This window comes from Ambystoma mexicanum, chromosome 8 (genome assembly GCF_040938575.1).
Source record: "Ambystoma mexicanum isolate Mex_15411 chromosome 8, UKY_AmexF1_1, whole genome shotgun sequence".
NCBI lineage: Eukaryota > Metazoa > Chordata > Amphibia > Caudata > Ambystomatidae > Ambystoma > Ambystoma mexicanum.
This window is the reverse complement of record NC_090929.1, coordinates 1621494846-1621512098: the sequence shown is the minus strand read 5'-3', so window position 1 is coordinate 1621512098 and position 17253 is coordinate 1621494846. Positions and strand designations below refer to the sequence as shown.

General features: G+C 44.6%; 1 protein-coding gene across 1 annotated transcript in view; it reads right to left on the bottom strand.

Annotated features, from left to right (window-relative positions):
• FHIP2A (FHF complex subunit HOOK interacting protein 2A) overlaps nt 1-17253 on the bottom strand; it is a 416741-nt gene that overhangs the window by 155098 nt on the left and 244390 nt on the right. Inside the window, exon 9 of the mRNA XM_069611895.1 lies at nt 2248-2324. Within this exon, the coding sequence (XP_069467996.1) occupies nt 2248-2324 (77 nt within the window). The remainder of the gene's footprint in view (nt 1-2247; nt 2325-17253) is intronic.

Genomic DNA, 17253 nt, shown 5'->3' with positions numbered 1-17253 from the left:
TCAATTATGATTTTTCTGAGACATGCCTTTTGGTTTAGGTTAGACTGCAATTTGAATTGAACACGTTTCTTAGATCTTGGTGTGCGTGGGAGCATGGACTGGGATTTGTGCCATGCTTGGAGACCATTGTGAGTTATGCCCCACGTGGGACACTTTTTGAAGAGATGTTTTACAGCCCATGAGTGGATTTTGTATTGAATGCTGCAATATGACTGGTATCCTGCATGTTGAAAAATTCTAGTGAGAGGGATTTTATATTTGTGATGGTTGTGAAATAAATATTTCCTTTTATACAACATTAGTCCATTTTTGACTTGGGTGCATGCAGACAATGCTGACTAATCTTGATGTGAAATTGTTATGTCACTGATGCCATTCTGTTTGCTATCTTCACTATCTCTTTATAAATATGTGCTTGCTAACATAAAAGTGTGGCAGATTTAGTGAATGCTTACCGAGTTAACACCTCACCACAGAGTAACGGTGCAAGGGTTGTTATTGTGCTTGTGTACAAGGGTTGGAGAGTGGCACAAGCTTTGAGCTCCCACGAGGTGAAAAATAGAACTCAATACATCTATCCATTGTAGCAGAACAAATCTCGGCGCTGTAATCATACGAGAAGAGACATCTTCTCTGGGCCAACAGCCAATTGATACCCAGTCACATTAAAAGTGTGCTAGATCCTTACTTCTAGCTAAGATGGGAGTGGGCTTCTTCCTCCATATTGGGGCCAGTGCTCTCAGTCTAGCTGGGTGGTTCTTTTGAACCCAAAACTGCAGATCCTCGAAATACAAAACAAGAAGTACTCCCCTGCAATTCCAGCTGGAATCCACAAAGAGGGGCACTGTAGGAGCAGTTTCTTTGTTTGTGTGGCCATCGCTGATCCCAGCCTGCATCATATCCTGGGGTCCTGTGAGATCATCGCCGGAGTGGTGGTCCTTGCTTCAGTCCAGTAGAGGTGTCCAGAACCGATCCATCTGAGCACCAAACCACAAACCTGCCAGACCTAAAATACTGACACCATAAATTACATCTGCACCTGATTCTGGACCTCCTCCGGACTGAACCAAGATACGAGAAAAGGGGTCCAAGCAACTTCTGGAACTACTACAGTGAATCCAAGTGCAGTGGGTGAGTAAGCATACTGATTCTGTGCCCCCATGTTTCCATAGGGTTTAAGTCTTGCCTACATCTCGCTTGCCTGAATGTGAACGCTATTGTTCTGGTCAAGTTCCCTCACTGAGCTTTCCCACTAAGGTGTTTGAATTGGGAAAGGGTCTGCTAAAAACCTTTCTTGAATAGTTACCTAAATTGTGACCACTTACAAATTGCCTATTGGCTTTTGCCAACCCTTAAGAGAACTATATTTGGACCTGTGAATCTTGTGTAGCTAGGTAAAGACTTAAGTTGTAGTGCCTTGTTTTATAAGACTGTCTGGTGTTTCCAAGTCCTTTATCTTCAACATAAAGGTTCTCCAACTAATGGTTACTTAAGTGGTTCATTTTATTCACTTCTTTTACTACTCTACAGTATTCCAAAACTATTTTAACTAAATTCTAAAAGTGAAGTGCTGGTGCTCTTAGTGGAATGTACCGAAGAGAGTGTGTATATAATAGAAGTTAATTTTTTGGGATATTATTTACTCTTGGTTTTTCATTCCCAAGAACCTGTCTAAAGCCTAAATAACATTCTGCCTAACTTGTGTTAATAAGAGTGCTCTGCGTATGCCTAACTGAACCCTTCACCACTCTCATACTTCCTAAGTCTAAGCCTTCCAGCTCAGTCACACTACTCAGATTGGCTAGACATTAGTGCCTCTCTGTTCACCAGAACAAGGTGGCCCCCTCAATCTGCCCACAGGGGTTGGTTCTGAAAATCCATTTGAACACTTTGGCACACAAGCAGTGCTCCAGATAACATTTATTTTGACACAGTGCAGGTGGCAACAAGAGACCGGCACATGCTTATTTGCTGCGCTGTTTCTTTTTTTGGGGAGAACTGCATTTCCCTATTTTTAGGGAGTAAAACAGAACGGTACAGCACTCATCCTGAGCGCTGTACACTAAAAAGTTAGTGATTGGCAACTGAGCAAGCAACCTTAACCACCACTCTTCCCAACTTGGTCATAATGTCAGCTCTCTGCTAGTCATGCCTTCCCTTCTAATCACGTCTTCCCACTTCGGTACAGTTAGCCCTTGAAGAGGTGCAGGAATAGTACAGTTAAGTCTCAGATAGGAGTACACTCACGTTTGCATCAACTGTGGTTCCATGACACCAAAGAAGAATCGCTCACGAACACATCGGGCCATAGCAACAGCAGCCGTCTGCACACAAAGGAGAAAAGCCATGTTGGATTGTAAACTGCAAAAACTGGGGTGATGATCAAAATTACACATTGATTAGCTGATGAGGAAAGACAAGACAAGGGGCACATATATGCTTATATAAGATTTCTCTAAAAGTCTGCCATGAATAAAAACCTAAAAGAACTACTGAGAGGATATACACCATGGAACTGGTGTTAGTCTTATGAAAACGCAAGAAAACACAATCAAGCACAATGCTAAATGTTTCATGAGTAAATTTTGTTTAATCCAGTCTAATAGAACTTAAATTAAACAGTATTATCTCAAAATATATAGCAGATAAAGGATGGCATAAGCCACCGACTTTCCAAGTTTGTTTAATGTAATCATGAATGGCTCCGTCTATAGCCAACATGTGCAGTCGCTGCTAAGAAATGCTACATCCTTAAACGTTTAACTCCTTGTAAGATGGTGTAATTCAAAATAGGAAGCAAACAGTAACTAAGGCAAGTTTACAGGATCATTAACGAGTTGGTGAGTTGAAAAGCACCAACTGATTTGTTCTTTCACTTTGAAGCCGATTTTGGAGAAAGAGACTTCATATGGAAAAATCCTGGATGAGAGCAACAACTTAGTTAACTCCACTTAAATCTAGGCATGTCACTTGTCTGCTGTAACTTAAGTACTCCCAGTGAACAAATTCCACACAATTACTAACTTGTCTTCATGTTGTGGTTGGACCAGAAAGGGTGAGAGATGTTGATTCACAGCTAGTACCTCCAACATATCTCAAGCCTAACTTTACACCACCTCAGCTCTCACAAATATTGATAGCAAGTATATATATATATATAGGTTTTATTAGGACCACAGCTGAGCCAGGGAATATAAAAATGTTAACAACAGAACAGAGCGTATGGAATAACAGCAATGGTGGCAAGACATGGAAGCAATGTATCTGTCTAGTTACAACAATCTCCCCATCATTTTCAGCTGCTGCAAATAAACTACCAAGTTTGGAACAACAAACTTGGTGACACATTGGGCCAGGCATCTGGCTTACAAGTGACAAAGGATGTTCAAACCAAACAAAGTATCTGATCCTGCTTTCAACAAGCTGTTCACAGAACAAAGGCTAATGTGCCTCCAGGACTGCACAAAGTGCCACGGTCTTCCAAAACCTATTTCTAGCAAACAGCTGGAAGGAAAAGTTACTTACTTGTAATCCAAGTACTCGATCAAGAGTATCTTCATTAAATCCATGACATTTAATATCTCCTTCTGCACGAAGTAATTTGGAAAACGAGTTGAGAGAAAACTTTTATTTATTTATTTTAACGTTCTTATAGCTGTGCATCGAACCCTGAAGTGGGCAGTATCACCATGCAACATAAAATCTACAAGAGTAAGAGCTACTAGGGAAAGGTTTCTTTTTGCAGTTCTCCCACCACTGATTCCAAAGGGCAGCAGATGCATATATGTCTATGTTTTGGAATCCTTGTTGAAATGTTTGGTTAATAAAGCCTTTTTCGCTTCACTTATTTAACTCATTTATCAATTTCTTCTTCATCTCTAAGGTACTGTTGAGCTTGGGGTGTTATTACATTGTGCCATTTTCAGTACTTCCTAGCTTGGGAAGTGCTGTTTTCTTCAAGTCAAGAGTTGACCTCAACTCCTCTGTGCAGGCTTTACAGCCTGTGTGCGAACAATAAGGCTCCACTTGAGGCCCTGTGTTGTTTTTAAGAACTACTGACTGCTTAAGTAGCTTTTCCTCTGAAGATCTTCACTGGAACTGTCCATTTGACTTTGGTTATGAAAAGTATAACCAAAAGTTACTCACCTGCATTTTTGTCCCATGCATAACTTAATTCCATTTTTAAATTCAATGTTATTTTTAGTTGCTGCATTTTAGAATCGATTGTGCCTTTTGTATATATAAATACATATTTTAATATAACTGAGTAAGAGTTTTCTTGGGTCTATGTATGCAATGATTTCTTTGTACTGTTCTACAAATCACATAACTCCCTCCTAAGATAAGCCTGGCTGCTCAGCCACTCTACCGAGTTGGGTCCCCAATACCAAGAGGTAAGTCTTAGGCTGGCGTCTGACAGTTTTAGTCTTGTAATTGAAACAAGCATTTTTTTGTATCCAAGAGACATGGGCACTTTCTCCCCTCGTGTTGGACAGGTTCTGTTTGCATCAAGTGCCAGCAGTAAAAAAACCTAGAGGAAGACCTTCGGGAGGCTTGCTTATTGCTATTAGAAATTTGCTGCCTTTTAAGTGTCTTAAGCTTTTTTCGCCCCATAAGGGTTGTATTGCCATGCTGTTGCACTTCTTCCCCCTGTTCCTTTCGGTAAACTGCTGATTATAAATGTCTACTGGAGCCCTGAGCTTGATTTGAAGGAAGATATTAACCTGCTCGATGGCATCATACAGGAATGCCAAAGTCTAATATTTTGAATATCATGGTTTTGGGGGATTTTAATTCTGAAGCAGGTTTGTGCTCAAAGGGGGCACTTGAGGAGTTTAGTCTTTGCCCAGAAAAGGATGGCTCCACTAGAAAACAAGTGCAGGGCTTACTGTGGAATAATTTTTTGAGGAGCTGGGGCTTAAACTGTGTAAATGATTGTTTGAGTAAGGATGTGACCTGTTATACCTGGACAAATGGATTTGAATTCTCCACTATAGACTACATTTTTGTAAACATGCAACTATTTAATTACATCTCTGATTTCATAATACTACCTTCTATTGTTGGTGATCACAGTGTTCTTAAACTGACCTTTACAGGTGCAAACTGTGGTTGCTCCCAAGGATGTATATCCATTGACGATGGAGCCTAACATTGCTGGGAACAGAATTAATTGGCACTGTGATAATATTGAGAAAGGTTGAAATAAGGTCTTTTTTCAGGACTATGATAAAAATGGTTGCGAAAAAAAAAATCAGAATTTATGCACATGGGGAATTCAATCGTTATATCAAGGCCGTTATCCTCGGGCCTCAAGGGATAAGGAGACCTAAGAAACCAGGTCCTTCACACGCACATGTTTTTGATCCCACCATGTATTTACTCAAAAAAGAGGAATCGTGAGATTTTGGTATTTAGTAAAACTGCTGCATACCCCGAAACTGGAGGAAGTGATAAAAAAGGTAAAAAGTAAATGGAAAGCCAAAGCGCGTACACTAAAAGCAAACATTTTTCAGCAGGATGCCGAAAGTATATTAGAGGCATTATCCAAAACAAACACAAGAAACCTTTGGACTCCAGTCAATAGGAGAGGTGAAATCCTAGCTAGAGAACAAGGAGTGTGCATCTCCTCAGTTGTTTAGGAAGGGCATTTTGGTTCCCTATGCTGTCCACCTATTACCACTTGGCCGGTGCCGGCAGAAATCCTCACATGTCAATGGAACATTCCGTTCACATTGCTGGATATAAAATGACTTATTTCAAGATGCTCGTCTTCTAGGGCACCAGGACCTAACATGCTCGCCAACATAGTGTTTAAGGGCAATCCGAAATCTATGGGCTAAGATTCTTTTTCTTCTGTTTAACGACATTGGTATATCTAGTGTATTCCCTAAAAGTTTGCATCTGTCTTTTGTGGTACCCATCTATAAAAAGGGCGATAGGTCTTTACCATCTAGTTATAGACCTATCGCCCTGTTAGACGTTAATTCAAAAATCTTTGCGTCCTTAGTTTTGGAACATATCCATACTTGGATGGACGGAGCGGCAGTACTCTCACCCCAGCAATTTGGTTTTGGGAAAACAGTGGGCACGGATGCAGGGGGCCTTCTTTTGTCTATTATGCAGCACCAGACCAGGTTAAGAGGCAGCCAACCAATATACTTGGTGTCAATTGATTTGTGCTCTGCCTTTGATTTGGTAAATAGAGCTACACTGTGGAGCAAACTTCTTGCTCTAGATATGCCTGCACAGCTATTAACCATTTTATATCACCTGCAAGCTGAAACCAAAATTAGGATCCGACTCAATACGGAGGGAACTCTCTGAGGAAATTATCGCGAGTAACGGTCTTAGACAGGGATGCATATTCGCGCCAACCATTTTTTTTTTTTAAACTTGTGTTTATTAGTTTGTACATAAATAAGACAAAAGAAAGAGCAATTGAACATTATAACATTCCCTTCCCCCTCCCCCTTTCCTCCCCTCAGGTCGGATGATATCAAATTGTCCCAGTTTCCTCTTATGCATTAAAAATGTCTGAAACTTTGATATTGTGGGGACACCACTGTTCCATGAAGTCTGACTGGAGATATTGCAGGGTCCCTTCCCATTCTTTTCCGAATATGTCTCCTGTTCCTTGGATTTTGTGTGTGATTTTTTCCATTGTTACGTGGGTCCATACCTTCTGTAGCCAGGTATAGGGCAGTGGGGTATTCTTATTCTTCCAATTTTGTGCTATAGTGGTCCATGCCGCTATTAGAAGTCCCATGAAGCTTCTCCATTGTGATTTGCTGTATAGCCTTGCTGTATCATCTCTGAGTCCGCAGAGCCACACTCCCTCCCCAAGCGACCCTACATCTGGGAAAACTTTACCCATTTCACTTCTTACTTCTTCCCAAAAGGGTTTGATGCCTTTACAGTCCCACCATATGTGTCTCCATGTTCCCACTTCGTCACATCCTCTCCAGCATTGATTTGGCGTGTTTGGGTACATTAGATAGAGCCTCTCTGGGGTGTAGTGCCATTGTGTCATAATTTTGACCCACATCTCCCTGGTTTGTGCCGATCGGGTCATCTTGGGGATCTGCTTCCATAGGTCCTCCCACTGCCTATTCGTTGGTTCCTCCCCCAGTGTTCTGCCCCATTTTATTCTATACGACCATTTAATGTCTTCCCCTTGTGTGTTTATGTATTTGTATAGAGTCGATACCTACTTTTTCTCCCCTGTGTTGGAGATGATGTATGTTTCAAATCCTGTAAGATCCCTAGTTGCTGCCTCGGTGATTGTCGGGGAGTTTAACCAGTGTCTTAGCTGCTCATATCTATACCTATCACCTTTGGGGAAGTTTGAGCCTGTAAAGCAGGATTCTAGTGATCTAATTTCCTTGCCTGTAAACATCTCGCCAATTTTGGTTATGCCCGCCTCCTCCCAGCTGTCATAGGCCCCTTGTTCCATCCCCGGTGGGAATTGTGGATTTCTGCAGATGGGTGTGAAGGGTCCCAGCGCTGTGGTCATTATACCTTTTCGTGTTTGGTTATCCCATGCTTTTAATGTGGTCCTCAGTATTTCGCTAATCCCTAGGTTCTCATGTCTGTGCTGCCTCTGTTTCCAAAGAAGCTCTACCAGTGGGGTTCTCGCTACTGCTCTGTCTTGTTTGACCCATATCTGCTTCGGATTCTCCCCCACCCATTCCCTCAGGACTTTAAGCTGTGCCGCCTGATAGAATTTTTTAAAATGGGGGAGTGCCATCCCCCCTTCTCTGGTTGGGGCCGTGAGTACCATTGAAGCTATCCTGGGTGATTTCCCTTTCCATACAAAGGATGATACCAATTTTGTTAGGGTTTTAAAGAACGTGTCGGGGACCCCCACCGGGAGAGCCTGGAAGTAGTATAGAACCTTTGGGAGGACAGTCATCTTGACTGATTGTATTCTGCCCCACCAGGATATCTGTAGTGGATTCCAGCTGCCTAATTCGCCTCGAATGTTTGTGATTAGCGGCGGGTAGTTTTCCCCATAGAATTGCTCAATTTTTGGAGGTACTCTTATTCCCAGATATTTTATACCTTTTTCTACAATCTTAAGGTCCTGTATCTTTGCTTCCCTTTCTATGTTTGCTCTGTCCCCTGCCAGGATTAGTATCTCTGATTTTCTCCTATTGATTTTTAGGCCTGAGATGGTCCCGTAGTTTTCTAATTCTCTCACCGCGGCAGATAGAGTGGATTCGGGGTCCTCTAGGGTTATTAGCATGTCATCCGCGTACGCTATTACTTTATGTTGCTGTCCGGCCATGTCTATCCCTTTAATGTGTACTGCCTCCCGTATTTTTATTAAGAGAGGCTCCAAAAATATGGCGTACAGCAGTGGTGAGAGGGGGCAACCCTGTTTCGTTCCTCTTGATATTATTACCTTGTCCGTAACCTCGCCATTAATGGCTATTCTGCTGGACGGGGAGTTATAGTTCACTCTGATGCTCGCAATATACTGATCCCCAAACCCCATGCATTTCAGGACTTTGAATAACATTGACCATTCCACCCGGTCGAAAGCTTTTTCTGCATCTACTGACAGTAGTACCGCTGGGGTGTGGGATATACCAATTTTTTCTACTATATGGGCGAGCCTCCTTGTGTTGTCATGTGTTTGCCTGCCGGGAATGAAGCCTGATTGGTCCTCACTAATAAGTTTGGGGAGTAGCGGGGACAGCCTTGTTGCCAGAATTTGCGTATAGATTTTCGCGTCTAGATTAATCAGGGAAATTGGCCTGTATGATGCAGGGTTAGTTGGGTCTTTACCTGGTTTATGGAATACCAGAACTTTCGCTTCGTTCATTGTGGGGGTCACATTGCTGCTATCTTTAAATGAGTTTAAGAGCCTGGTTAGGATCGGGGTCAGTATGTCTGAGTATTTTTTATAAAATGGAGCAGTAAACCCATCTGGGCCTGGAGCTTTATTTCTTGGGAGTCCCTTTATTGCTTCCCTGACTTTCTCTTCCCTAATGGGGGTCCCCAATGACTGTTTATCCTCTTCTGATATTTTCGGGATCTGCAGGGCCTCTAAATATGCATCTTGGGCGCTTGTATTAGGGTGTTCAGTGGAGTAGAGATTTTGGTAGAATTGCCTCAGTGCTTCCCCCATGTCGTGTGTGTGTGTTTGGATGTCCCCCTTCGAATCACATATGGCCTTGATCGTTGTTTCTTTCTGTTTTGTCCTGAGTTGTCTCGCCAGAAGTTTATCTGATTTGTTCGCTCTACTGTAATATCTCTGTTTCAGATAAAGTAAATTCTTTTCTGCGCCCATTGTGCGTAACATCTCTAATTGGCCCTGTGTGCGTTTCAATGATTTTTTCAGAGCTTTAGTGGGGTGTGTCAGTATCTTCTCTTGGATGTCTTCAATAGATTTTTCCAATTCCTTTTCCCACTGCCACTTTTGTTTATCTCTCGTGATTTTCAGCGCTATCATCCTCCCCCGTAACACTGCTTTAAACGCGTCCCATACGGCGCTCATTGCTACCTCCCCAGTGTCATTTTGTTTAAAGTATTCCTCTATCATTTCCCTTCTGGATTCTCCGGTAGTTGGGTCTTGGAGTAGATCCTGTGGTAGCATCCACCTCCAGAGCCCGCTCTTTCTCCCTGGGAAGGTCATGTCTAACCATAGTGGGGCATGGTCCGAGAGGGCTATTGTACCTTTATCTAGCCCTTGTATCTTTCCCAATAATCCCACTGAAACCCAGAAATAGTCGATCCTAGACATGGTATTGTGAACATGAGAGAATTATGTGTACCCCCTCTGTCCGCCCTTCAGTTCCCTCCAAACATCATTCAGGGCCATGTGGTTCATTTGTTGTCTCAGGCGCTTTGATGGCGCCCCCTGGCCCTGTGTATTCCCCGTGCTCCTATCCAATTGTGGGTTCCACGCCATATTAAAGTCCCCTCCCATGATCACTTCCCCCCTTGCAAAGGCTTCCAATTTAGACAGGACGTCTCTAAGAAAGCCATCCTGTCCCTGATTGGGTGCGTATATTGAGGCTAGTGTAATGCGAGATCCCTCCAATTCTACATTGGCGAAGGCGTATCGTCCTTCTTTATCTAATGTGGTGTCCAGCAGTGTAAAGTCCTTCCCTTCCTTTGCCGCAATTAGCACCCCTGCTTTTTTACCCGCGGTCGTTGCCTGTGCCCATATTTTGAATCCTTTTATCCTGGTTTTCTGCTTATCCCTTGTTCTAATATGGGTTTCTTGGAGAAGCAGTAGATCTGCCTTCTCCCTTTTGAACTGTTTCTCCAGTTTCGCTCTTTTTGTTGGGTGATTCATGCCCCTAATATTGTAGGTCAATATGCGTATCATCCCCATTCTATTATGTTTCTGTGCCATTGCCTCAAGTCCCCTTCTGTGTCCGTTTCTATTCTTTGATTCCTCCGACCCTTTCCCCTCCCTTGATCCTCCCCTCTCCCCCAACATTTAACTTTAAACCAAACAAACTGTCCCCCGAGTAGGGCAAGGGTTCCTATTGATGCTAGGGCGTTGCGCCCTTCGCTCCCTGCCCTCCATACCCTCGGGGGGTATGTTATGGGGATTCCTAAACCCCATTGAACCATTTGTTTTTACCGAGTTCCAACCCGTCGGGTCTCGACCCGGCCGCCTTCCGTGATTTGTCCGTTCAGCTCCGCTTCCATACCCCCCCCCCCCGACTGGGTCTCAGTATCTGCGTTCCCATGTCTGTCCCCCATGTGTATGTTTCCCTGAGATCCTCACAGTGTTTTTCTCCGGGTCTCCCTCCCTGTATTAGCCTTCTTCTGTTTGCTGGTTTCCCAGCCCACTGGTGGTCTCGTTCTTTCTCTCCTGTTTGTGGCCTCTGCCCGTTCCATCTCTTCATCTTGTAGTCCCATAGTGCTGAGGCCTTCTTCCAGCGTGGTCACCCTTCTCTGCTTTCCTTCCCACGTGAATAGTAGCCCGAAGGGGAAGGTCCATTTGTAGCGGATTTGCTTTTCTATCAGTACTCTCACCACTGGGGCCATTGCTCTTATTTTTTGGAGGGTTACCTGCGCCAGGTCCTGATATAGTTGGATGTCTTGCCCATTCATTTTAATATGTTCCATTTCCCTGGCCCTTCTTAGGACTTGTTCTTTCTGCGGGTAAGAAGAGAGAGCCACCAAGACATCGCGTGGCCTTTCCCCTGGGGCCCCTGATCTTTTTGGACCCACCCTGTGGACTCTGTCGACTCCGATATCTTCAGTTCCTTGCGTCCCCAGTATGTCTCTAAACACCTCCTTCACCGCCTCTTTCAGATCTTTGTCTAGGACTGATTCCGCCATGTTCTTGATTCGAATGTTAGAGCGCCTGGAGCGGTTCTCCAGATCCTCACATTGTATCTCCAAGTTGTGAGTGAGTGTCACCAAATGTTCTTGTGTTTCGCTTGTTTGTCTCGTGTCTTCTTCAAGGCTTTGCACCGTTTTTTCCACCATGTCAGTTCTCTCTTCAAGGTTGTTTATATCTATTCTCATGTCTTGTACCGCTTGTTTCATTTCGTTCTTCATGGTTGCAAATTGTTCTTGGACCATAGACATGAACTTTTCTTGCAAGTCCATGAACCAAGTTTGCATGTCTTCCCTAGTCAATGGTTGTTGATGCTGGGAGAGTGTTTCCGCCTCGCCCATGGGCTCTCCCTGGGTTCTCCCTCGAGTTTGCGCTGGGCCCTCTGCTGACCACATTTGTAGTATATCCGCACCTTGTTTCGTCGACTGAGGTGTCTGTTGGGATGGGTTACCCTTCCCTTTTGCTCTTGACATTGTGGGGTGTTCAGTTAGAATGTCTGTGGGGCTTCTGCGCCCTCGTGCCGCCCTCCGGTAGACCTTCCACCCGTTCGGTTCGGCCGTTGTGGTTTTGTGAGTGGGGGTTCTTGCCTTCGCTAGTCGTAAAGTCTATCCTTCCACTCCTTCCCCCGTCGTCTCGTCGTGCCAGAACGCTTACGGCCGCTCGAGTCTCCTTTTCTGGATTCCCCTCTGCGCTTTCCCCCTCTAGCTTATGGGGGATGAGGCCCCTTTATCACTTTTCCTCGTTCCTGGGGCGGGTAGTGTGGTGTATACTTGGTGGTATGGGTGCACCCTCTGCGCCTTAGGGCAAGTATCTGTCCTTGTATGCGTTGGTGGGCGCTTTTGTTTGCCCTCCCCCCCGGGTTGGCTCACCTTTTTTCGCTTCTGGCCGTGTTTCAGGGCGGCCCCCACTTCTCTTCTCCAGCGGTCCGCCCTGATTCCCCCGGCGCCTCTCCTCTCCCTGGTCGCGGCGTCTCCGTTGTTCGCCTTGGGCCTCGCTCGTCAGAGCTTGCAGGGGAGGGCGGGTTTTCTCCGCGGAGTCCAGCTGAGCCCTCGATCCCGCGTCTCGCCGTCTTCGTGTTCTGCGTAATTTATGTTTCTTCCGCGCGGGAGAGTCCCGATCGGCCCCGTGGGGGGAGGGGCCGGTCTTCTTTTCTCTTCGGTCCTCGACCCGTTTTCGGCGTTGCGTTCCTCCCAGGTGGGGGGATGGGTGGGGGGGGGGGCTTTAGCTGTCGGGGGGGGGGGCCGAGGAACGGGCCGTCACTGCTTCAATTCGTGCTTTATTTTGGCGGCCCGGGCGGAGCGCTGTTTAGATGCGACTCCTCACCCCGGCGGCCATCTTGGATCTCGCGCCAACCATTTTTAATCTGTATTTTTCTGACGTTGGCCTGGTTCTGGAGGATGCATCCATTGCTGCTCCCAAAGTAGAGGGTACTAAGATTGTCTGGACTGCCTATGCTGACGATGTACTTCTTTTTGACCTAACTCCCATAGGTTTGCAACGTGTGTTGTCTGCGTTTAAGAAATTTACTGTTGAAACATTTTCGATTTTTTTCCCTTGTCTGAAAGTGTACCGTAACAAGACAATTGCACAGTTTTGCTATGGGATGGAATTGGCCCCTCCTGGTTTAGAAGCGAATTTCCGAAATATGAGGCCCGCTTGTTCAGGTCTTTGGTGTGGTGCCTTCCAAAGGGTGTCAAACTAGCAGCGATATGCTATGAACTTGGGCTATATTCAATATTAAGTATAATTGTGTGGCGTAGAGTATCGCTATACAGGAAATTGCTGGTGGGTAAGAGCTCCACTCTGTATGGTACGCTGGGACGGTGACTGACCACGGGCGAGGATTCGTCAGCAGTACTGCAGGAATTGGAAAGGGAGGCTCAGGAATCCCTTGCAGAAGTTGGGGTCTCTAAAGAACTACTTATTAAAAATCCCATGAAGGTCAAGATATTATTGCAGCATGCGGACTGGAATTCGACGGTCAGTGTAATTCATAGCAAATAATTGAATGCGCATTTGGTCCTTAACCACAAAAAAATGGGCACTATGGAACCCTATCTCATAAAATTCCTGAGCAAAGCGCTTGGGCAGGAATTTATGAGATTCCCTTTCAATGTCTGGCAACTGGACAAATTGTGAGTATAAGGCAAGGCCCGCTTGCCGCGACTGCGGAATGCAGATTCTGCAACCTAGATATCAGGGACGTAACACTGGAACATCTCCTGACTCAATGTGTGGGACTGAGACAAGCATGCACTGAATATTTTTTTTAAATATGTGCCCAATCCAGAATGTGTTAACCTGGAAGCACTTTGGAAGGACATGCTGCACGGTTCCAGGGTCAAACTACAATTGGCAGTGTTACGCTTTATAAAGACTAAATGCAAATTGAAAAGATGATTGCTGATTACTTATCTAGATTGTTATGGTACAATTTGGTTTTAGGAAATGGTCTGATTGTCAAAGGAAAAGTACTGAAAAGTAAGATGATATGATTTTAGTGCTCTGGGGCAGAAAAATTGTGAAGAAAATTGTGAAGGTATGGAATATCTAAATGATAAAGCTGTTAAGTCCTATTGAGATACGCAACATGTAACATCATTGGCGAAGAGATTTATGTTTTAACCTCAATTGTATGTACTGTGCTGAAGAAAGTGTAATGATATTATCCTTGTTTTTAGTTTTAATCAATGTGTATCAGATTTTATCTATGAAAAATTTTATGTAATTTTATCTGAGATTTCTATTTTTTGTAAAGGTTGCTGTGTAGCCAAAACAAAAAAAAAGATAAGTCTTATGAAAGCACAGACAGACACACAGACAGACAGACACACAAATCAATGTTTATGCAAATTTCCCTGCCAGGCACATTTTCACTGCAGCTGACAAAAAGCAGAGGGATTAAATGAAGCTTGTTTGTTAGGTCTATTTAAAATCTCTAACAGAAAGTGATACTTTAAACGGAAATCAGAGATATATTTTTGGAGGAAAGATGAGTGGGCATGGATTACCAAACACCATGTTTATATGACAGCTCAAGTACAATTGCTGACGAGTGCTGGAACAATCCTCTTCCCAAGTAGAAACTATTCATAGATGCAAATTAGTTTCGGATGAACCATTATACTGTTTAGGGATCTTTTTGAATAAGGGTCGCCCCCTGGAGGCAACATATACAAACAAGCCCGTCACCATGCCTCAACATCAAGCTAGAAAGCAAGCATGGTTCATCAGGATAATGCCTGTATGGGCCAAAAGCTGACACATGTATGCACCATTTGAGTTGTGTCACCAATCTGTGCAGAACCTAAAGGAGAAAATAATGTAGGTCACCTGTAGGGGGAGGAAGAAGGGTAGGTAAGCACTGTGACAAGGCCATAACCCTTGCCTTGTCAAGAGACAGCTGGGCGTCTTTTCAGCAGGAGGTGGGTGGTGTAAGCAGATCTCCAGACCAGCCTTAACACCGAATGCAGGATATTAAAAAAAGTATTACTTTTTTTTTTAATAATGCGTTTTATACCAGAGTTCGGTTTCTAAGCGCAGATCCGAGATTCGAACCTCTGTTGCTCTGCGTGTTCTTGCTTTCAAGACCAGGACCTTGGCCCCTGTGCTATCCGCCGATCACTTGAAATTATCCCAAATCCTGCACCCACCCTTGTGCCAGCTCGTTTCTCAGCAGTCCACATTTCCCTTAAGCCATGCCTCTATTATTAGATGCTTGCCAGTGTTTTTCTGTTTGTTGAAGAAAGCATACATTAGAACAGGAAACCAGCCAAGATCCAAAAGTGGGACTTGTCCCAGTGCCTTGCAATCTTAATAAAAAATATGATGCACAGCCACCATAAATTGGCAGCAAGACGGCATGGAAAACGAGAAATCTAGAGGGAGGCAGAAGCCGCCACAACCCTATAGACTGGCACCACAATTTTAAACACAGAAGTGTAAAGGAAGCAAGAAGTTAGAGCCACCCTGGACCACCAGGGACAACTGCCAAAGTCCCACCATACAAACCTGGACATTTGCCCTCCCCTCCATTTGCCCATCCAAGAAGGGTGTTTGGTAACATTTTCATTTTAGTGCTAAATCTCCCTCACTTGTGAGACCCACAGAACATTTTGCTGGATGTATGGATTATATTTTCTTGTTCCCCAGTGAGTGGGAACCTTTTTCCACACTCACACTTTCTTTTACTCTTTTTATTTGTGTCATTGTATAGACTCTCCATAGTGCATTTTTGATCTTATGATTTTTGACAACTTTTTGGCATCTTCATTTTATTGTTGCAGCACACGCTGTTTCGACGCTGGGTTACCCTTTGGGCTCGCCTTTTTAAATATTCTTTGGCCTACCTTGTGTGAACAACTGTTCCCAAGGGTAGAAAGGATATATATCCTCTCTACACTTTATTTTGTAAGACCAGCACACCCACCTTATGTGGAGTGCTATGGAGATACAGTGTACCCCCTTTCTCACTACCACTGTAACATTTATGTCACAGAGACCAGCTTAACCTAAATGGCTGGTGGCAGTGAACTTTTTTTTACTAATTCGGTGCAACTTACTTGCAGACTGTTTTCACAGCTGCAGTAAGGCACACATGGGTGCCCATTTTTTCCAAAATGGCCCGGATGTCTTTTTTCAAACATTTTTCGGATTCTTGTTCTTTGTTGGTCCTTCTCCTACCCTCCAGGGTGGGAAAGTCACTTGTCTTCAGTGGGAGGCCTCGGGCAAGCCCAGCCAGGCTCCAGAGTGTCTGAGAAGGCAGGAAGCAAGGGGGGTGCGGGGTTGGGGGGGCTAGTCCAAAACTCTGCAGCCCATTGTCTTCCAGCCTGCCTGATTGGAACCAGTTCCAACTGGGAGGTTGGCTGTCCGGAAAAGACTGCCACCCTCTCTGGTTTGACTGTTGCACGACTGTTGATTGGCTGGTTTCCTGTATAAAACTCTGATCCTGGGAGCTGAAGAGGTAGTCAACCACTGGAACCAAATCCGAAGAGGAAAAAAAGCCAGAGAGCCTGCTCTGCAATTGGAGCCTGCTCTTACCCTTTCTTCCAAGCGACTTGGGGGTCCTGAAAACGATGACCCCGACCCGGAGCCTGGTGAGAACCACTAGACCCAGGAGGACCTGTGTTTTGAGCCATCCCACAACGTGCTGTGACTTTGCTTGGCTGCAATACCCCAATACCCTGGGACCTCGAGCCATTGCTCGGTGCACGGTCTTCCAAATCCCGAATCTCGGTGAAACTTTGGTGACATCCTGCTGGACCCCCAGAGACTTGATTTGAATCCTTGAAGTCCCTTCACCAGAGTGATGGACCAGATTAGCAACGAGAATCCGACGGCAATATTCAGTCTTCTCATGGCTCCTGAAAAAGGGTGCCAAAACGAGAGTCACAAAGAAACTCTTGCCTGAAGACTTCCCCCGTTGATCCCTGCTGCAAATTCCCTTGTAGTGTCCCATCTTCAGTAACCATGACAAGGAATTCAAGGACCAGTTTTTGGGCTGCAGATCGTGAAGACGTCCAGTTGCAAACTCCTCTTCTCTGCTCTGCTGAGGTACTGTGTGGGCTTGGGTATTACTTGCCATACGTCTTGTGCGATTCCTGTGAAGCTTTGGGGCGATTAGTGATTGGGAGTTCTCTCATCCAGGTTGTCCAGGCCTAAAGCTGCAATCCCTCTACGGTGTCTTCTCTGAAGTCCCTGGACCCTTTCTGCAACTCTGAAGTGAAATACTTACATGTTTAAAGAGCTTTCTTCAGGAACTCTGACTTCTCCTACATCAGTGCCTATCCTAACCTGTCGGCCACTAGAGCACTAGTGACTTCTCCTGCCACTAAGAACTCTCATGCTTCAAGAATAGGGAAGGATTTATAAGGTTTGGGCCTTTGCCTAGAAAATCTAACAAGTGTTGAAAAGTTACTTGTGAAAGAGTTGGTTTTGTAACT